General features: G+C 35.1%; 1 protein-coding gene across 6 annotated transcripts in view; it reads right to left on the bottom strand.

Moving 5' to 3' along the window:
• Nucleotides 1-22,752, bottom strand: part of INTS6 (integrator complex subunit 6) — a 111,012-nt gene that overhangs the window by 21,039 nt on the left and 67,221 nt on the right. For 4 of the 6 annotated variants that reach the window (XM_006763570.2, XM_015563781.1, XM_006763571.2 and 1 more), the window contains 7 exons: nt 18,585-18,768; nt 11,141-11,266; nt 9,429-9,583; nt 4,680-4,832; nt 3,915-4,047; nt 2,874-2,968; nt 950-1,060 (listed from right to left, as the gene is read on the bottom strand). In XM_006763570.2, coding sequence (XP_006763633.1) covers nt 950-1,060; nt 2,874-2,968; nt 3,915-4,047; nt 4,680-4,832; nt 9,429-9,583; nt 11,141-11,266; nt 18,585-18,768 — 957 coding nt within the window. The remainder of the gene's footprint in view (nt 1-949; nt 1,061-2,873; nt 2,969-3,914; nt 4,048-4,679; nt 4,833-9,428; nt 9,584-11,140; nt 11,267-18,584; nt 18,769-22,752) is intronic. The other 2 variants (XM_015563778.1, XM_015563780.1) reach the window with 2 other exon arrangements.

Genomic DNA, 22,752 nt, shown 5'->3' with positions numbered 1-22,752 from the left:
GGGACCATGCTTAATCTATGGAGCCACATTGACCAGGCTAATTATATTTATTAATACCTACTATACTTAAACCATGAAATGTAAAGACGCCCTAAATGATTTAAAATATGTATTTCTAATTCAGAGCTGATATAAAATTAGAAAAAAATCATTGCACCAATATTTACTTAAAGATATTAGTACATAACTAATGTTCATACATACAGCAAATGATGAGGTAATTTTTCACTGGAAAGCAAATACCATTATTTTGACTCTTTACAACCTGCATTTCAATTACTAGTAGCAGTGAAAGTAGAGATGGCAGAAGTACTGGGAAAATGTTGTATTTTATATGACAGTAATAACTTGGCAATGACTTAAACTCTATTGCTGAACTACCATAGTATCTGTTAATGTGATTTATGCCCAAAATAATAAAATTCAATGACTCTTACAAACATTTCAAACTAAACTACCATTTTGAAAGAAAAAAAACACACACTATAGGTTTTAAAGCACAAACGAGATGGATATTTTATCCTAGAAAAATAACTTTCTAACATAAATTTCTCAAAGAAAACAAAGAATATTCACACAGAGTAAGTCCAGGAAGCCATTTCATAAACTAGAAATTATTATTTGAAATTAACATTTCAAATCATAGCATACCATGTACTTGAGACAGAATTATGGATATATTAGAGGCCTGATGCACGAAATTCGTGCAAGACTAGGCCCTTGCAGCCCCGGCTCTGTCTGGAAGGTATCCCAGAGGGTTGTTCCGTTGTTTGGCCATTTGGTCAATTTGCATGTTATGCTTTTATTATTATAGATGATATACGTGATTTTAAAATGTAATATAGTAATATAATGAAATTCTTTTAGGATTATCAAGAACTAATATCTGGTCTGCTAACCATCTTAAAAACCATTCAAAATATGAAATGGCTCTATTTCTTAACATTACCTGTTGACTCAATTTTTTGAGGTATGAAATGACACTGTAACTTAGTCCATATTCCATACTGTCTGCTATGAGGTTAGGTGCTCCCATCATTCTAACAGCTTTCCTCAGAGGCTATAGGCAAAAAAACAACAACCATCACTTGTCAGAAATTTATGGCTAGATGTATTATGTCAGTTTTGAACATTTCTGCCCCCCAAATTTCTCCTTTTCTTCAGTAAGAAAGTAACAACATATTTGTATTTCAGTAAAATGTTTGTGTTGTACGAAAGGCAGTTTGAAATACTAGTAAAAAGGGATTAAAGACTATAATAATAACACCCAGGGTGAGAAAAGGTGAAGTCTTGAATTTCTTAGTATCCCTGGAGATAGTAAATTTAAAAGAAATAGCAGGAGACACTGCAGAGGTAGATTTGGTAGAACTTGGGTAGTAGCTGAAAAGGAGTAAAAGGAAATAGAAGATTTCTACTTTGGGTAACTGTGTGGGTATGACTCAACCACTCACTAGCTTTGTAACACTATACCAGGTTATATAACCTCTCTATGTCTTAGTTTCTCATTTATAAATGACAATAATAGTATCTACTTCACATGGTTGTCATGGTTTTAAATGAATCAATACAAGTAAAGCACTTATAAAAGCAACTGGCACACAGTAAGCATTCAATGTAGGTGTTAATGATTATGACCATTATCATTACCTGGGCTGAGAAAAACCAAAACAGAAAGAAGCTCTGAAGGAAAAATGAGGAGGAAAAAAATGTCTAATATTTATTATGGATGTGATATAGTGAAATAATATTTAATTGTAATGAGAGACCAATTGAAACCACTTTGTACAATGAAAAATATCACTAGCAGGAGTGTCTAGCATATTTGAATGGAATACAGACAGAAGAAAAAGGGTGATAATTCATTGACGTATTAGAAAGTGTATAAGCCTTTGTGTAAAACTAGAATCAAATCCCAGCTCTGATATTTAATATCCATGTAGCTTTGGCTAAATCCTCAGGTTGCTATGAAATGTAAATGAGTCAACATATGTAACATTTGATATTCAAAGTGTTTCTTCCTTTCACTTTCTTACATGGCAGGCATTATGTGCTAGACACTCATAAACTTATCACTAAAAACTATAAAATATGATTTTTAAAGTTCAAGAAATTAATGTTCTTATGAGGAATCATTTACAAAGATCAGTTATAGTCAAATGCTATAATATTCCTGAATTAAAAGCAGAAGTAATGTCTAAAAAAGTTACTTTTCATAAAATAAAGTACACTTAATAATATACACATTATTGGTCTTATCTCTATGATAAACTATGTTTTAAGTAGAAAATTTATGGTTCTAAAAATATATGGTTCTATGAGAATATACATGTATCTTAACCTAAAAACATATTTCTGAAGATTCAGGAACTAATGAAACAAAAATAATTTTATACCCTTAGAAAGAAATAATTCTGAAATGACAATTAAAAAATACAGTACAACAATTGAGATTGAAAACCTAAATTCTAAAGCCAGACTGCCTGGGACTGAATTCCAGGGCCCCATATATTTGCAATGTAGCTTTAGACAACTTAATATTTTAGTGCTTTAGTTTCCTCATCTGTGAAACAGGAACAATGATCATTCCTACCTCAGAGGATTACCATATAAATTAAGTAAGATTAATACATGTAAAGTACTTAGGACAGTACCAGGCACAGGTTAAGCATTGCATATATTCATGATCATCATCATTATCATTTTGCAAGTCATGAAACATTTCTTTCCCACAATATCTATATTGGTTATTTGTACACACAATTTTCATGACATTTAATCTATAACAGCATTAAACAGAAGTTTGTAATGCAATAAAGTATAAGCATAATATAAAACTTTATAACAACTTCTATTTTAAACAATAATATTCTTACCCCAAGATAGTAGGGAGGCATTGTCTTCAAATAACTTTCGAATGACTGTCTCCATTTCAATGTTGGTTTTGCTTTATGTACTTTAAACAAGTCATCTATAAATGTATAATGTAAACAAACTATTATTACTCATTGTTCTCACAGATGAAAATCAGGTAAGATTAGTCTGTTTTCTTATTTTTAAGAGGAAGAGTAACATGAGATATAAGCTTTTAATAAAATAAAAGTAGTAAAATTTTTGGTTCTGGAATTTTCAATTAGTAATACCATTTAAAAAAAAAGCCAATAATCGTATAGAATTACATCAAGGTGGAATCAGGAAACACACAAAGAAAAACTGTACCCTATATAGACCTAGACATGAAACAGATTTGAGAAAAGAAACAAGTATGCAAAGTGTTTTCTATAAAATATACCTACTAATATTTTGACTACAAAAATAAAAATATCTGCCAAGTGAAAATTAAGATAAATTCTTACAAGAAAATACACTCAGATTTTATGACTATGCTTCACAAAATGTCTTATTTACCAAATACAAAGCCTACGTTACTAATTCTATGTAAGAAATCTAACTTAAATTTAATCTAACTTAAAGAATTAGAATATTTAATTTTTTTTAATCCTCACCTGAGGACATGTTTATTGATTTTAGAGAGAGACACATTGATCAGTTGCCTCTTATATAAGAGTCCCAGCTGGGCATCGAACACTAAAACCTGGGTATGTGTCTTGACCAGGAATCAAACCCACAACCTTTTGGTCTCCAACCAACTGAGCCACCTGGCCAGGGCTAGAATATTTAATTAAAAAATTTAAAATATACTACCTTTATAAATTGTTGACTCAAAGGTGATTTGACACTGCCTTTCAATTTACCACAAACATGTAATAAAACGACCTTTGACAGGTTTAAAATTTTAAAGACATTTTCATTAATTTTTAGCAGATAAAAGACTCACAAAAAACGTTCCCAAAGTTTATTTTTAGGGAAATTTGTATGTATGCTAAGCCACAGAGAATGTGACAAGAATGACTTACCTAAAAGGGGAAGGAGGACTGGGTAATTGTAAGGCATCACAAATAAGTTGACACAATTCAGTGCTGTACTGGCTTTCAAGTAACCAAAGGGATGACCAAGTTCACTGTATTTTGCACTATTGCTCACATATACCTGTTAAAAAGGAGTGGTTAAAACATTATTATTATTTTTACTATATTTTATTGAGTTTTTTTACAGTGAGGAAGGGAGAGGGATAGAGAGTTAGAAACATCAATGAGAGAAAAACATCGATCAGCTGCCTTCTGCACACCCCCTACTGGGGATGTGCCTGCAATCAAGGTACATGCCCTTTACCGGAATTGAACCTGGGACCCTTCAGTCTGCAGACCGACGTTCTATCCACTGAGCCAAACTGGTTAGGGCAAAACTTATTATTTTTAATCCTCATCTGAAGATATGTTTTTACTGAGTTTGAGAGGAAAGGAGAGGTAAAGGGAGAGGGAGAAAGAGAGAGAGAAAGGGAGGGAGGGAGAGAGAGAGAGAGAGAGAGAGAAAGACACATCAATTCACTGCCTCCCTGATGTGCCTGGATTGGGATTGAACCCGAAACCTGTGTATGTGCCCTGACTAGAAATCAAACTCACAACCTTTTGGTGATGACTTTTCCAACCAAATGAGCCACATTGGCCAGGGCAAAACTTCATATTTTTATGAAGGTTAAAACCTTTACAGAATGTTATAAAAACTATTGATTTTATTTAACTTTTTAGGAAACATTTAACTTAAATAATTGTTCAGCTCACCTGCCAACATGTTTGAGGAGATTTTCTTTCCAGGATAAATTGAGTCAGTGGTGAAGGTTCCAACTCGTATTTGTCAAAAGGCAATTTGTCAATAACCATTGGTTCACAGTCTGTACAGGAAAACTTCACTACAGGATGAGATGTACGAGGTGGCTAGAGGGGAAAATCTTATTACTATTTACACAAAATACCAGAAACAAACTCACTTTCAGTATCCCTCATTACCAAAATTTACTTAGTTTCTAAGTTTTGCTAGTCAGAGTTTAATTTACTACAGAAAGCATTAGCTGAAAGAAAATACTTGAAAATGCAAAGCTTAAATTATATAATATTCAGAAAAAAACACAAAACACTTCAAAATCTATATAAAATGGAAATCTTTTTAGGTTTACAATGTAAAATTTTAGACTAAGTACTCATTGAGTTTTATATCCAAGAAACAAGAAACATATAGAAACCTTCAATTTTAAGGCCTCACTTGTAGAAATTTAATTACTTGTATATAGTAGTGGTTTCCAAACTGATCACATACCTTCAAATTTTTGAATGCACAATTAAGTTAGGACATTATATATATTTATTTTATAATTATTTATAAATTATTAAGTATGTATATACGTATAGGTACATAATAAAAGTTTTAATGTATTCCTTCCCTATTGTGGTAGACTGTTTTGGTTATCCCTGTGGTTTATATACCCTACATCTAGAGATACAAAAAAATACAATACTTCAAAGGAAAAAAAGGATGGGAGCATGTTACTCTATTTTCTCCTTAATAGTTTCCTTCTTAAAAATCTCATTGGTCTTTTTTGAGGGTCACATTAAGCTCCAACCAGCTTTAGGGGCATCTTTACAAGTCAGCAACATTGCAGAAGACATCAAAGCCAAAATCAAGATCTACCAGCCTGCCCTTTGACAGTCACTTCCTCAGCCAGAATTGGAAAGGGAGCTGCTGGCCACCTGGGGGGATATGTCTCCGTATATGAAAGTTACTGGTGAATGTACAAGGACCCCTGTCCCATATCCTGGGTGTCAGCCTAGGACACAACCACCAGGCAGAAGTCATGATTCCTGAGAAGATCTGAATTGGCCCCACACATCTCTCTGTCCTTCATCCTTCTCCCAGGGTGGCGAAGGAAGCCCTGGGTACATGGTGATCCCCATCCTGGGACCTTGAATCATGACTTAACTCATAATAATTGTTAGAAAATGGAAAATAAAATCTCACCAAATGAAGATCGGTGAAGAAAATATGAGCTATGAAGACATAATTTAAAATTTCATAGCTATAAAGGACTCTCAGCCTCAGTTACTATGTGTACATTGGTGGTTCCCAAATCTGTGTTGGGACCAGATCCCTCTCATTTCTCTTATGTATTCAACAGCCTGCTAGACATAAACTAAATCTCCTATAGGTCCCTCAGATACATTATAATCCAATTTGTTATTTCTCCTCCAAACCACAAAATCTATTCTAAAAACCTAGATATTATCCTTAATATCTTCTATTTATCCTCCATATTTAACTGTCACAAAGATCTAGATAAAGATTCCATAAATTCCAAGCCACTTAGCAGAATACAAACATGGCAGGTGCTCAGTATTTAGTTACTACCCTCAGTCAGTACTAAATTCCCATCTCTCTAGAAATTTATCTTCTATTTCTTATTACTCTAATTCATGCCTTCATTTCTCAGACTAGACTTGTATAACTGCTTATTTTTAACTAGTTTCCCTAATTATTCAGCACCCTCTAAGGCCATGAAATGTATATGATCATGTAATTACCCTACCTGAAAGTATTTGATAAAAGTAATAGCCAATCACCTGAAAATAGGGTCCAGACTCTTTTATCATACAGAAAGATCCTTAATGATCTGGTCCCCATCTGCCTTTCAACCACCACACTGTGTACACTCCGTGCTCCTGCTATGCCAAACTATTTGCAACTGCTCAAATAGATCATCTTTCGCGTTCCTGTATTTCACATGTTATCCTTGACTGCTTTATTATTTTCTCCCTTGCATACTGCAAATAAAGTTTTGAAGTCTGAACTGGCAAGTATCAACCACTAAAAGACTTCTTTCCTTATACTCATCCCCACCCTGTATCCTAAACACATACCAGGCAATTGGGCACCACCTCCCCTGGGTTCTGGTCTGCCCCCCTATTACAGGTAACACACTGTACTCTACTATGTTTATATGGCTGACCTTCCTATAAAATGGTTAGGTCAACAGAGCGAGCACTACGTTTTATTCATCTCATGCTCCTGTGCCTAAGTTGTACCTAACACGTTGCTTATTGCATCAGTTCATGAAACTCACTTGTTTTTTGGATGAAAATATTGAGGTCAAGAGGAAAAGAGAGGCAGAGGGAATCCTCTAGAATTTGGCAAACAAATTTGGCATTATTTCAGTTAATCCCCCAAACAAGCCTATGAGATAGGAGCTACTATAATTATTTAACAGATAGGAAATTAAGGTTTCGCTAATAACTGGTAGAACCATGATTCAAATTCAGAATCAGTCTCTAATAAATCACACTTATTTTCAATATCAATACTTTTTATTTGAAATAAAAATTTATTTCCCCTCTAATATCCTTTAGTCACTAAATTTTGCCAGTTCTTCCCATTATCATCTTTCTTATGATGCTTTCTTCTATCATCTTAATCCAAACTCTTAATATCTCTTATGTGAACTATAGCAATTGCCCAATAGGAAACCTGACTACCTTCCAACACATCTACTTTTGCTGCAAATAACAACCACCAGATCAATTTTCCTAAAGCACTCTGTAAAAAATGTCATCAGTTATCCTTTCAGTCCCACTGAAAAAGGCTTAAATTCCTTAACCCTGCACTTACAGTCATGAACAATTTGGCTCATTTAATAGTACTCTCAATGTACTCTCAATATGTGTTTTGACCCACGTTACTCAGGAATACACTTGTTTTTCCTCTAAATACACCTTGATCTATTTACTTCCATACTTTTTTCTCATACTATTTTCTCTCCCCACTGAAATCCTATCCACACTTCAAATTCCTCTATGGCTTATAACAATTTGCAATAGACAGCTACAGTAATGTTAATAGATATTGCTTGTGATCCTGATTTTGAATTTCTATTAGGACTCAACAAAGTACCATATGTACTACTGTAGGTATTAAATAAAGACTATAGACTGAATAACCAACAAGACAATATTTCATACAAATATGTTATCTGTTCTGTAAGAGTTGAAAGAGCTCCAGAAGAGAAAGTAAAATGAACAAAGAAACTGAGAATTTCTCTATAAGGCCAGACTGGAAAAACTATGATAGTTCAATCAGAAAAAAAGAAAAGGAATAAAGAAGATACCTCACTGAAATTTCTAAAACCTTAATTTCATTAAACCCCAGATGAATAAAAGAAGTATCACTTTGTAGAGCTTGTGTAGATTAAACGTAAATATTATCCTGAAGAGTTGATAAAGGTTTAAAGTATAAAAGGTGTCAAATAGGATTCAGTTTAAGTCATAAATGATAGCTATATGAAACATTCAAGACTGCTTAATGGTATTTGAAATATAATTCTTATCTTCAAAGTAATAAAAATGTAATTCTTCTAAGGGTAATATGTCATGCTCTCCCAAAATAGCCATGATGCCCTCAAATACTAGAAAAATATACTAATGCAAAAGAAAATATATTAACAAGATTAGACTGTTTTGTATAAATTTACCTTATTATTAGAAAAACCATATTGTGAACACTGATAATTCATATATATTATTCAATAAGCCCCACTGTTTCTTTTATTGTTTTCTTATTCCTCATCAGAGGATATTTTTCCTTTGTTTTTTTAGAAAGGATGGAAGAGAGAGGGAAAGACAGAGAGAAATATTGATGTGAGAGAAACACATTGATTAGTTGCCTCCTATACGAGCCCGGACCAGGGCACAGGCCAGGGAGGAGCCTGCAATAGACCCTTCTTGACCCTTCAATTCTCTTGACCGGAATTGAACCCTAGACCCTTCAGTCTGCAGGCCGACACTCTATCTACTTAGCCACACTGGCTATGGCAAGCCTCATTGTTTCTAAAAAATAATTCATGTAGCCCAGCTGGTGTGGCTCAGTAGTAGAGTGTCGACCTATGAAACAGGAGGTCACAGTTCAATCCCAGGTGCAGAAAGGCAGCCAATCAATAATTATCTCTCATCATTGATGTTTCTTTCTCTCTCTCTCCATCTCCCTTCCTCTTTGAAATCAATAAAGATATATTTTAAATAATAATAATAATTCATATAAACAAGACCAGAAAATCTTTCTACCTTAAATCTCTAGCCTGACAACACTGACTATAACTAAAACCATGCAAGTCAACTCCTAAGAGATTGAAAGCAAACTATCAAAATTATTGTGGAAGCCTTCACTTAAGTTCCAAATTATGGCTCCAAGACAAATCTTTATGATACATTACGTTTAGTCCAAAGAGAAACTCCTTATATTTATGATTCTGTACCCAGATGCTAATAATAAAAACATAAGCATAGTATTAGATTCTAAAGAAAACAGATGACTTTCCCCCCATTACTACATAACAATACAGTATACTAAAGCAACTAATAGCTTATCATAGCACTTTGAACATCTTTCTGATTCCTGTAAACTAGCCACATATTTAACTGATAATAGTAAAACTAGTATGAAAAACAACGAAATGGCTACTATTACAAAGTCACAGTTTCTCTGGTACTTACTAGTGTTGGAGAATTCTGATCTGGCCAAAAAGACTCTGGAACAGGCCAATGACCTATAGGAACCCCAGTTTTGGGATTTGGCCTGACATATATGAGTTTGTGACAGCTATGCCAAGGCTGAGATCCAAAAGGCCTTGATATATCTGGCTGCCCATCTATAGCAAAGAAATTGACACAAAAAAAGCATGTATCGTTAAGGGGGAAAATATCAAAAAGTTCAATTATACCTCTTATTACTTAATAAAAATGTCCCAATACTTGTTCAATTCTGAATTTGCCTAGTATTCTTAAATGGTACAATACTATCACAACTGCTTCACATTTATATGAGATTAAAATTTACTAGAGAGTAAAGTCTGCAAATGCCAACTATGAGTTCAGCAGTTGAAAGGAGGGCTCACAGTATCATTTGCTTGCCCAATCAGAATATGTAAAACATACTTAATGGTAAATAGTTATTTAATGAATGATATGTTTCCCCCATCAGATGATAAAGGCAAACACTCAATATCTTCATCATTGTGGTTGGCTTAGGAAATACTAGGTAAGAATTGCTAAAGAAGTAATCATTTTAACTAAAGCCTAATAACTAAAGAAAAACTTAATATGCAAATCCAGATTTGAAATACCTACCTTTTTAAAAAAAAAAAAAATTTATTTCTTCGAGTATTGTCTCCTTTTTCCCCTCCTTGACATTCCCCCGGCCTCCTCTACCCGCTAGTGTCTTGTATCCATTGGTTATACTTACATGCATGCATATAAGTCCTTTGGTTGATCTCTTAACCCCACCCTCCCCAGGCTTCCCACTGTAGTTTGACAGTCTGTTCAATGCTGCTCTGCCTCTGCATCTACCCCTGTTCATCAGTCTATACTGGTCCCCATGATCTGTCCCAACCTCACCGGGGCCGTCCCGACCTCACTGGGGTCATCCCTATCTCACCAGGGCTATCCCTACCTCACTGGGGCCATTTCAATACCTACCTTTAATCTGAAATAATTCTACCAAAATAGCAACTCTCTTCAACTAAACATTTATTTAGTACCTAACTTTAAGTCAAGTACTAAAATATAAAAATACATTCCATGCCTAACAATTCAATTAAAAATTTAAAAAACAGAAACAATGATACAATTTATATAATCTTAACTGTCTTCTGCTCCTTCCTATAATCCCCCCCTGAGGATACCCATTTTTTAATCTCTATGACCTTTCTCTTCTCCCACTCTGTGGATCACCTCTGCCAAGTGTCGTTAATGACTTTCTAATTCTTGTTATAAGCTTCATTGTATAATGCAAAGGGTCCAGATGTAATAGTTGTCCATTGGTTCTAAGGTAACTCCTTATACCTTTTAATATAAATAGTTCATGATCATAGAATATTGGAATAAAGCTAGGTGGAGCTTAGCTGGAGTTAAATAATCCAGTTTAATGGTAAAGGCTGGTTCCTTGTGTTTGGAACCACATAAATCATTTGGTTCTGGCCAGTCTGAAACTTAGGAAAAATAGTGCTAAGGAATTAAACAAACACCTAGAGTTCACTCTTGTGAATTAAGGGACATGGGAGAAGCATATATACAGGAGAGAGACAACATTATAATACTAACAAGGAATATGAGGTTGCTTAAAAAGGTCTATGGCTCTTATTTTTCAATTGTAGATGAATAATTGATACAACAAGTTTAGAATGTCTATAAGAAAATTGTGACAATACCTTCTACAGGGGAAGGATCTGGTCCTGCTTTTTCAAAGTTTATTACCACTCCACTTTGCACTTTCTGCACCAAGGACTCCAGACACTGATTAAGCATTCTTGGAGAACATACAGAGTAAGAGCGACCTGTGATTTAAAAAAAAAGTTAAATAAAGTAAATAAAGTGAACTAGTCAGTTGTAGAAAATACTACCTTTAGTAAGAAAGAATAATAGTGGATTTTCTGACAGTATATTGGTTAACAAAAGTTCAATGGTAAAGCTTGACTTATTTCATTATCTTATGCAAGAATGAACAAAATAGAAATTTTCAATAAACCAACAATTCCATGTCGTGAGAGTCTATAAATTTTTTCCTTCCAATAATGGGTACATGGAAAATAGAAATCTTGTTCTGAACAAACCACAATAAAAATGTGAAAGTTTACTTATATATGATATAAAGTGTGATTTCAAAAATATAGACATAAAAAACTATCTCCAACTGTTACCCAATACAATTAATTTATCTTTACTATACTAGTACATACACAACATCTAGGATCTAGTTCCCCCAAAACCTTACTCCTGCTTAACAAGTATTATCAATAAAATTAATGCTAAGCACATAGGAGATCACATATTTAATTGATCTGCTGACAGTTATTGCTTATTTTAAATATTTTCATTTTAATATACAGATGATAGCATATGCTTTTCTAAATTTCATTTGGCTGATATGCTTGAAAATTACCTATCTTAAATAAACTTCCTTTTTGAATATTTTAAATCTACAGGATTTTTAGTTCAGAAGCATTGAAATGCTAGTAATTAAGAAGAAAATACTAATAAAAGGACCCCTTAAACAGAAATTTTCAATATATCTAGACCTGTGCTATCCCATATGTGGTCACTGGCCACACATGGCTATTAAAAACTAAAAATATGGCTCGTCCAAATTGAGATGTACATTAAGTTTAAAATACACTCCTGATTTTGTAGTCTTAATATGAAAATTACATAAAATGTCTCAAGAATTTTAAATATAGATTTCACGTGAAAATAATATTTTATATATATTAAGATATTAAAATTAATTTCACCTGTTTCTCTTTAATGTGACTATAAAATTTATAATTACATATTTAACTTGAACCATACTTCTATTATATGTTAAAACAGATCAATACTGAAAAGCTTAACAACTAAAATAATCTTTAAACATCTTACAACATAATTTGCAATGAGCTTAATATGGAATTTTACAAATTCAACAATTCAATCAAACATGACTACATCATTGTATCTGACATACCAAATTACCCATATCAATTTATATTTAACATGTGATTTGCTAAAGGCTATTCAGAAAAGAGAACATTAGGCAGCGGTGTGATTCAAATCCTCAGAGTCAGCTTTACTTAGAAAGCAAGTATCATATAACAAGTAACGTATCATTGTATCATAATGATAGTTGGAATCATAAAAATACCTACCAATTACAGAGTGTCTATGTGCCTGGCACCATTCTAATCATCATATTAATTTATTTAATCCTAAGCAACAATGGTTGGGCTACTTTCTCCCAATAAGATAAGAAAACTATAAGCACGAAGAAGTTAACTAATTTATCCAAGTTAGTACACTAGTACAGCTAAGATTCAAATCCTTAGAGTATTAGAAACTTTAATCTGGGTATACTTTGTTCCCCGGAAATCATGATGTTAATTTGAAATCAATATTGTTTTAAATGTCTATATGGAGTCATACTTAATTGAAAGAATTAGTAAATTATTTTTTCTCAGGCAATTTAAAAATGTACATAAAACAATACATTAAAAGGCTGACCATCTTGCCCTAACTGGTTTGGCTCAGTGGATAGAGCATCAATCAGCCTGCGGACTCAAGGGTCCCAGGTTCGATTGTGGTCAAGGGCATGCACCTTGGTTGCGGGCACATCCCCAGTGAGGAGTGTGTAGGAGGCAGCTGATGGATGTTTCTAGCTTTCTATCCCTCTCCCTTCCTCTCTGTGAAAAATCAAAAAAAAAAAAAAAAGAAAAAGGCTGACCATCTTAACACACAAAGTATGTAGAAGACTATATAAAGGTTGAATATCTTGTTTCATGAAGCTTACGCATATTCCTAAGATGTCATTAAAAAACAAAAGTTTTTAACTGTGAAATTGTGGGAATTCTGTCTACTCCCCTAACCTGTGTCATCAATTAACTGATTAGGAAAATGTAAGTAAATGAGTTATGATCTTAGTATGAAATAAAATTACTAACAAAGATGTTTAACAAAAAGTAGAGAAAAAGTAAACTTGAGTGTGAATAAACTTGAGTCACTTGGCAAATAACAAAAATCCATTACTTTTTTTGGAAAGTTAAAGAAATTTTGCCGTTTTTACAAAGTGAGCCTATATCCTACAGAATGTTTCTCTTATTTTATATGTAAAAACTCACCCCTTGGAATGTAAGATACTTTGAAGCATAAAGTTTCTAGGATCACTCGTTACATTTGTGCAGAAAACACACACCTTCAAGCCAAAAAGCTGGCTCACTTGTGGTTATGTAGAATCCACCAAAATAAAAATAAAAATCTAAATACAGGAGCCTGAAGACAGTAAAGTGAAAAAAAAAAAATACAACTTTCCCACAGAAGTCTACTAGACAGCATTTTAGTATAACAGAGAAACAAAAGAAACATTTCTAAGTTGGGAAACAGTCCTTAACAGAGGCTAAGTTAAACTGATTTACTCTAGAAAATTGTCTTACAATTGTTATGAAATGCTTTTGATTCTCGATACTTCCACTGACATACCTATTAGGCATTTTTTTATTTGAAATCATCCCCCTGCCTCCCCGACACCTGATTTTCCCCAGTGTACCCATACAAGTCCATTCACTTGCCCTTGTTCAGGCCAAAATGGATAATTTAGGAATCATCCTTGATTCCTTCTTCCCTCATTGTCCTTATCCTTGGTTCTCCTTTGTATCAGATCTCCTTACCACCTCCAAACCTAGCAATTTAAACCAAAGTACAGTCATCTCTTACTAGTCCATGCTTCAATTCTTGCCACTTTACAGTATATTTTCATCTAGGAACTGAAGTGATCTTTCAGAAATAGAAATCAGATGTCACCTCTTATAAAAAGCCCTGTAATGGCTTCTCACTGCAGTCGGAAAATAGAAAGTATTTATTATGACCTAAAAGGATATTCAATATTTGGTCCTTGCTACGTCTCTACACCTGTTACTCTCTACTTCTTCCCATATAAGCTCTAGTCCAGCCGTGGGCAAACTACGGCCCGCGGGCTGGATCCGGCCCGTTTGAAATGAATAAAACTATTGAAAAAAAAAGACCATACCCTTTTATGTAATGACGTTTACTTTGAATTTATATTAGTTCACACAAACACTCCATCCATGCTTTTGTTCCGGCCCTCCGGTCTAGTTTAAGAACCCATTGTGGCCCTCAAGTCAAAAAGTTTGCCCACCCCTGCTCTAGTCACAGCATCTTTCCTGTTGCTCCGAAAATACAGAGCATGCACCTTCCCTTACTATTTCTTCTGCCTAGATCTTTCTTTACCTCATTATTCAGATCTCTACTCGTATGTTACACTTGTGATCATTTCTCAACATATACAAATATTAACTCACGTTGTACAACAGAAATAACACAATGTTGTATGTCAATTACACCTTAATTGAAAAAAAGAGGGTGGATGAACATGCTGTAACAATAGTTTTAGTCAGATTAATATTTTTAAGACACACCAAGGCTGATTTAATTTCTATTCAAACAAGTGACATTAACTTCAATGTTAGAAATATGCAAATGTAATTTATTTTTAAAACTGTTGTTTTATTTACTTCTTTACACAAGATAACAATCTCCAAGGATAAGCAATATTTCAAACTGATTCAAACGGGAGTAAGCATATTCTTTAGGTATATGGTTTAAAAAAAGTGGGGGCACCTCCTCAGATTTCCCAAGAATATTCACTGTCTTTCTCAAGTTATTCTCTAAACTCTTACCCTATTTTTTTCTTCACAATAAGTAGCACTCCCTACAATAATAGTTATTCATTTTACACGCTTTCATGTCAGTCCAAAATGTAAGCTTTCTGACTATTGTTCCTGCGGTATTCCCAGCATCAAGAATAGTTATTTGACCCTAGCTGATTTGGCTCAGTGGATACAGCATCAGTCTGCAGACTGAAAGGTCCCAGGTGTGATTCCAGACAAGGGCACGTGCCCAGGTTGCTGGCTTGATCCCCAGTAGGAGGCATGCAGGAGGCAGCCAATCAATGATTTTTCTCTCATCATTAATGTTTTTATCTCTCCTCTCCTTTCCTCTCTGAAATCAATCAATCAATCTATCTATCTATCTATCTATCTATCAATCAATAAGTGCATTGGAACAAATCGATGTCTCTCTCTCCCTCTGTCTCTCTAAAATCAATAAACAAAAAACATTTTTTTAGGTAATTTTTATTTTTTTATTGATTAAGTTATTACATATGTGTCCTTATCTCCACATTACCCCCTATACCCTCCAACTCATGCCCTCACACCCCTGTTGTCTGTGTCCATTGGTTAGGCCCATAATCTTGCATATAAGTCCTTTGGTTGATCTTTCCCCCTTACCCCCACCCTTCCCTACCTTCCCTCTGAGGTTTGACGGTCTCATCGATGCTTCTCTGTCTCTGATCTGTTTTTGTTCATCAGTTTATGTTGTTCTCTATATTCCACAAATGAGTGAGATCATGTAGTATTTTATCTTTCTCTAACTGGCTTATTTCACTTAGCATAATGCTCTCCAGTTCCATCCATGCTGTTGCAAATGGTAAGAAATCCTCCTTTTTTACCACAGCATAGTATTCCATTGTGTAGATGTACCACAGATTTTTAATCCACTCATCTATTGATGGGCCCTTAGGCTGTTTCCAAATCTTAGCTATGGTGAATTGTGCTGCTATAAACATAGGGGTGCATATATCCTTTCTAATTGGTGTTTCTAGTTTCTTGAGAATAGTTATTTGGCATAGAGTGGGTGTTCATTAATTACGTGGTAAAGAAAAATGCTTACAATGACAATTATAATTTTTTTTAAAAAGCAAACATAAAAAATATAACAAAATATTAATCATTATTTTGGCAACACAGGCAAATTTCTTTCCAATTTTTTTCCTCAGTGAACATGAATTATTCTACAATGGGAAAAATCAATGTATACACGCTACTCATTAAGTCTTTAAAAATGCACAAGAAAAAGTGCACAAGAATTAGTACTGATTACATATTACATAGTGTAATACCAATGAATATTAGCTTTTCTGTTCTACCTTTCTGATATTTTAATCCTCAAAACTTTCTTTAGTGAAAAATAAATAAGAAAACATATTATTGAGATACTAGAGACCTGGTGCACAGATTCGTGCACCGGTGGGGTCCCTCAGCCTGGCCTGCACCCTCTTGCAATCTGGGACCCCTTGGTTTTGCCGGACTGCCGGTTTTGGCCCATTTTGGGGGGCTGAGCCAAAATCGGCAGTCTGACATCCTTGAGAGATATAGTAGTGCACAAAGTGGCAGGCAGCCGGGGAGGAGCCCGAACCAGGCACCGCGCTGCTCCAGCTCATCCTGGCCCTGCTAAGCCTACCGCCGCCGCCACACTGACCACCAGGGGGCAGCTCCTGCATTGAGCATCTGCCTCCTGGTGGTCAGTGCGTGTCATAGTGACCAGTTGAACGGTTGACCGGTTGCTTACGTTTTTATATACATAGATATGAAAAGCATTTGAGCCACTTCCCACTATTGCTAACAAGAGCATGAAAAGAGGGAAATAAAATAGTACTTCAGGATGTATATTTGGGAAAAGCTTCCTAATTTCTTAACCAACTAAGGTTTCTGGGTCATTAAGAGGTATTTCCAAGGGTGACTTCGGAATCTTCTCCTCTGGAGATGTTCCTTTCAAAGAATAAACAACATAACTTTAGTATATTACTGCCCAAAGGCAAGGACATTAACTACTACATGAGGTCTTAGGTTCTTTTCAGACCCTTTCTGATTATCACTCACTTCATTTCACACTCTGAATATTCTTGATGCTAGAAGTCAAAGTTACAGTACATGTAGTCCCATAACTTTACCATAATTCAAAGTTCAAACTAAGTAATTTATAGTAAGGAATTTCCAAAGTGAGAATGTTTAAATTACAGCCTCAATGCCCTCCTTCAATCTGTTAAGTAAAAAACCTAGAGTTAAAAAAAATTTAAATCAGGATTTTTAGCAAGGCTGAAAACTAATATTTCCTGAATATAAATGTGCATCTACCCACCGAAACAATTAGGGCTTTCAATGAAAAATATTATCCATGCACAGAGAATTGTTAACAGTGATTCTTCAAATTTAGATGACAGATAGGTTTCCCTTTAAATTGTGTACACACATCTTTTTTTCTTTTGTATATTAAATTATACGAGAGTTCACGAAAAAGTACTTCTATTAAATGAGAACATTTAATAATAGAATAACAATTTCCTAACCAATCTACTTCATATACCCTTTTTGTCTGTGAATTTTGCAGATGTCCAACACCCGTGGAATTTTAGAAGGCACCTAAAGTATCAATTAGACCTTATAATTTTCTTTAACTTATTATATAGCTGTCTATGAAGGAATCTCAATAAAGTACCACCAACTGTGTCTAGAGACTATGCCACAGGTCCCTGACACAGGTGAAATAGTGGTATGCCAGACTTGGACATTTTACCGTTAAATTCCTTCAATAAGAATTAAAATGCTCTGTGAAAGCAAGACTGCTATGTCTGTCATATTCACTACTGAAGTCATAGAACAGTGCTTGGTACACACTAGGTACTAAATACATACCTATATGAATTAATCCATCTGTTAGCCAATTCCACAATAAAGAAGTCCTGAGTCTATTACATATTCTGTTTCAAGAGTTTTATTAATGTTAACTTAGCATATTGACTACCTGGACTAGCTGGGTATGACCTTACTACCTGTGTTTGCTCTAACACATCTAGCTTCCTCTTTGCCTCTGGGGAAAACTGCATTTAACCAGGCTTTAATAATTACATGCATAATAGATACTGATATGATTCTCAAAACATTTTTCACAGAAAATAATTCCATGACATTTGTAAATCATTGGCAATCTTTGTAGTTAAGAAAATAAGTTTAACAATTTCAAATACCAGCACTTTCTATATGGGCAGAAAAAATTACCATTCATTATTAGATCTAAAAGTATTCATATCCTATTCAAATCAAAGCACAGACCTTCATCAATATAGTTTTAAAACCATATATAACTACTAATTACTAATATTATAACTTGTTAGACAAAAACAAACATGGAGTTTTTGAAATGTACATTTTAAAACATTCAGGTAAACTCTGCTTTAAGTCACTAAATTACTGCCAGCAAAAAACTTACCGCCTGTCACTTCACACATTGGTGTGATTGCAGAGTCATCTAAAGGCACACCTGTCAACTGTTCTGATTCTACTGACATGGTGCCAGGCAACCGCAACACTAATGCAAAGAGTCTCTGATCCCAACGAAAAGGTTCCTTGGTCAATTCACTTCCAGGCAAAGGAGAATTAAGAGGTAAATGGAGCTGAAAGTAAGGGGGGAAAAAAAACAATAAGATTTCCACACGCTACTTTTCCCAAAAGGCCACATTAATTACACTTGCATTAAAACTACATCATGAGTGTCCTATCACTCAAACAACAAGCCCCAAAGCATTTGCAGATATAACTAAAATAGCACATGAGATACTATTACTTCCAATTTTCTTAAGCTCTTCTCTGAAGATCTCAATTGAAAGAATCTATAACTGTAATGTTTTTCAGATTTTAATTCAACTATCCACCAAGTGCTGGACTGTTTTCAAATAATCATTTCATCATCAAAACCACCCTTTTTATTCCTATTTTCTAGATTTTTAAAAAAATAGGCCTCAGAGAAAATAAATGATTTTGGCCTCCTGGGTATGAGTCTGTACTTTTTCTATTACACTGCAGTAGTCCTAAACATTTCCACAGTTAATAATTTAAATATGCTTCACTTTACACATAACATACATTTCCAAAGCATTTGCAAGAAAGTAAATTTTGTCACTCTAATTGCATATTAAATGTTATTAAAGGTAATGATTCTTATCACATCTGAGTAAAAACAGAGGGTTTGGGGGTTGTTTGCATCTGTTTTTTCCCCCATCACCATTTACCCCCATACCCTCTTTGCATGTGTGTTTTTTTTATGTCTTTCCTCTTCCCCAATAGACCTGCTAAATCATAATCTAAGATTCTTAAGAATCCTGAAAAGCTTTAAAGTGATTCTAATGGGCACCTCTGTACCAACAGAGTAACAAGACAATCCACACATCAATCTTAGCATAACTAAATGGAGACAACCAGACAGTATGTGTCTCAGAGTATAATGCAATAGGATGTAAAACATTAAGAGGAAAGAAAAAGGGAAAGGGAAAGGAAAGAGAAGGTTGAACCTGCATCTAGTCAAGTCCTAACTACCAGTTTACCGGAATACTGGGGATTATAGGAGGATCAAGTTTAACACCACCACACCTCAGCAATCAGGCAAATCCAGAATGTGAGATGTTCACAGGACAGATGTCCTGGTTTCTCCAATAAATTAATGGCATGAAAATGTAGAGTGGGAAGTGAGGAAGGTTGATGGAATTGTTATAGAATAAAAGATAAAGAAAATCAAAAGGAAAGGTTTTTGTAAAAATCGGGAAATTTTGAAATGTTATTGGAATTATAAACAACTAGAGGCCCGGTGCATGAAAATTCATGCACTGGAGGGGAGGTCCCTCAGCCCGGCCTGCCCCCTCTCACAGTCGGGAGCCCTCAGGGGCAGGTGACCCGGCGATCAGGGGAAGGCGATGCCCCCATCACACCTCTGCTGCTGCCACTGCCGGCAGCGCAAGGCTCGGCCAGCCCTGGTTACCTGAGCCTCAGGTGGCCCTGGGTGGCTGGGCAGCCACCAACTGAAGCTTGCCTGTGCCTTGGGCTGGCCCTGGGCGGCTGAGGGGACTGGGAGACTCCAGAGGCAGGCACGTGGAACAGCTGGGCCTGCCTGGGGGTGGGCCTGAACTTGCCGCCCCGGCAGGGCCGAGGGGACTGGGCGCCACCATCTTGTGGCTGTGGGTGCCGACATCTTTGAGGGTGTGGCGGTCAATTAGCATATTCCCTCCTTATTGGATATGGGCATGGCCATCTTGAGGGTGGGGCAGTCAATTAGCATATTCCCTCCTTATTGGCTGTAGGTGCCGCCATCTTTGCTATGGCATGAGGGTCAATTAGCATATTCCCTCTTTATTAGGTAGGATATTTTAAGTGTGATGATGATGATATGGTGCTTAGAAAAACAAAGGTCCGTATCACTTATAAAATTTCTAAAAATAAAAAAAATAAAGACCAGAATTAGTATACTGGGGATCTTATTTATACAATATTGGAGTTTTCTTCAAACTATAGAAAACACTAAAATTATTACTTCCAAACTCATTGCCAAAATTTATGCTACTTTATTCATAAAGACAAACTTGCATTGCTTACAGCCTTTCTATTTCTCATCTCAAGGAAGACTTCTGAACTTAATTAATTATGGATTCAAGTCATCCTGCACCAACTTAAAACTCAAGTTTCTTCATTGATTTACATCAAACCATTAAAAGAAAATCAGATTCTATTCTAAGGAAAGGTCCTAGTAAAGCTCTGCAAATCTGACAACTCTCTCCAAAAGATTCATGTCTAGAGAATATGATTCTTTTATCAAGATCAGCCAAGATTTTGTGACCATGGCCAGGAGTCATGAGCTCTTCCTCTGGCACTGAAGGAATGTTGGAAGATAACTGGCCAAGATATTCTCCGAGGAAGGTTCTCTAACCTCAAAGACTCTGTAACACTTGTAAAACAGCACAGGAACTCCAAGCTCTTACTGCTGTTACCTCATCCTGACAGAAGATAAATAAGAAAGCCTTTTACTCCAGACTAACCACCCTTGTACTACGGAAGTACAACTACGGGGTGCTTGGTCCTTTTCTCTTTAAGATTACAGAAACATCAAAGCACCAGTGACACTGGCAGAAAAGGGTTTCAACTGTTAATGCAATGCTCTGAGATGTAATAGATACGTGGATCTATCTCAAGAATCCAATGGATAACAGCACTGCATAGACCTCAATATAGGTGGAGAATAGAATAATGAGATCCCATACTATAAACACATACTATACATATACAAACAACTAATCAGATAATCTGACATACATATACAGACAAAACTAATCAGATAATGATGAACATCTACAAAGGAGACAATATATACTGAAATATCTAATGGCTGTATAATGAAAGATCTAGAATGTATTTTAATTAAAATGAACAAAAAACCAAAAATGGTGACAAGCATATTTTACACATTTTATAAACCTGTCAAATTTTATTCATTTTCGTATTTCTTATTATTTCCTATTCCCATATCACTACCCTCTGTCATTGCTGGAGAGGAGAGAGGAAAATCTTCTATAGCAAAAATGTGCTAGTTAAAATTGGAAGGAGTGATAGCAGACAAACAGGGACAGGAGAAATATAAAAAGCCTGGAAGAAAATATTCTTAGAGGGTTGAATTACTCCAAATCTAAAGTCTACAGTTGAAATTTCAGCAATGTCTTAAAATCACATAGAGAAGTTTCTCTGAATACATTGACTTTGAGAATCAAAACAAACTGCATGTAAATCAATAAGAAAAACATAAAATTAACTGTTAGAAAAATATGTATTAAATGTGAATAGATAATTCCCCAAAATGAAAAATGGACACGCACAAAAAATACTCAAGAAATCCATATGGCCTATAAATATGTGGAAAGATGCTCAAATACACTAACAGAAGATAATACAAATTAAAATATCAAAGATATAATTTCACACCCATCACACATTAGCAAAATTTAAAAGTATGAAGATACCAACTAAGAGGATAAGCATACATAGCAATGGGAACTCTCACCACTCCTATATACAATCATTTTGGAGAGCAATTTGTAATGTCTGGTTAGCTAAAGATGAGCATACTCTAGGACCCAGCAATGTCATCTCTAGTTATAGAGAAACTCTCATGTTTATTTTCATGAGAAAAGAACACTGTCTACAGCATTATCTTAAATAGAGGAAAAATGGAAACAACCTAAAAGTCCAATAAGGGAATCCTATCTAATAATAGACAAACATGGTAATTAACCGTACCTCAAACACGCTTCCCATTGGCTAATCAGGGCAATATGCAAATTAACTGCCAACCAAGATGGCGGCCGGCAGCCAGGCAGCTGAAGCAAACAGGAGGCTTGCTTGCTCCAGTGATGGAGGAAGCCAAGGTTCCCCGCCTGCAGCTGCCCGGCTCTGAGCTCCAAAGGCAACAAAGTTTCAAGTATAGAAGCTAAACAAACCCCAGATAACTGCTTTCAGCAGGCCGTGGCCTCAGATCTGGAGCAAGAGCCAGCTCTCAGCTCCAGTGACGGCAACAAAGTTTCAATTATAGAAGGTAAATAAGTCCCAGAATTAAAAAAAAC

Source organism: Myotis davidii, unplaced genomic scaffold (genome assembly GCF_000327345.1).
Source record: "Myotis davidii unplaced genomic scaffold, ASM32734v1 scaffold39, whole genome shotgun sequence".
Classification (NCBI taxonomy): Eukaryota; Metazoa; Chordata; class Mammalia; order Chiroptera; family Vespertilionidae; genus Myotis; species Myotis davidii.
Note: the sequence above shows the minus strand (reverse complement) of the source record. Positions and strands in the feature narration are given on the sequence as shown.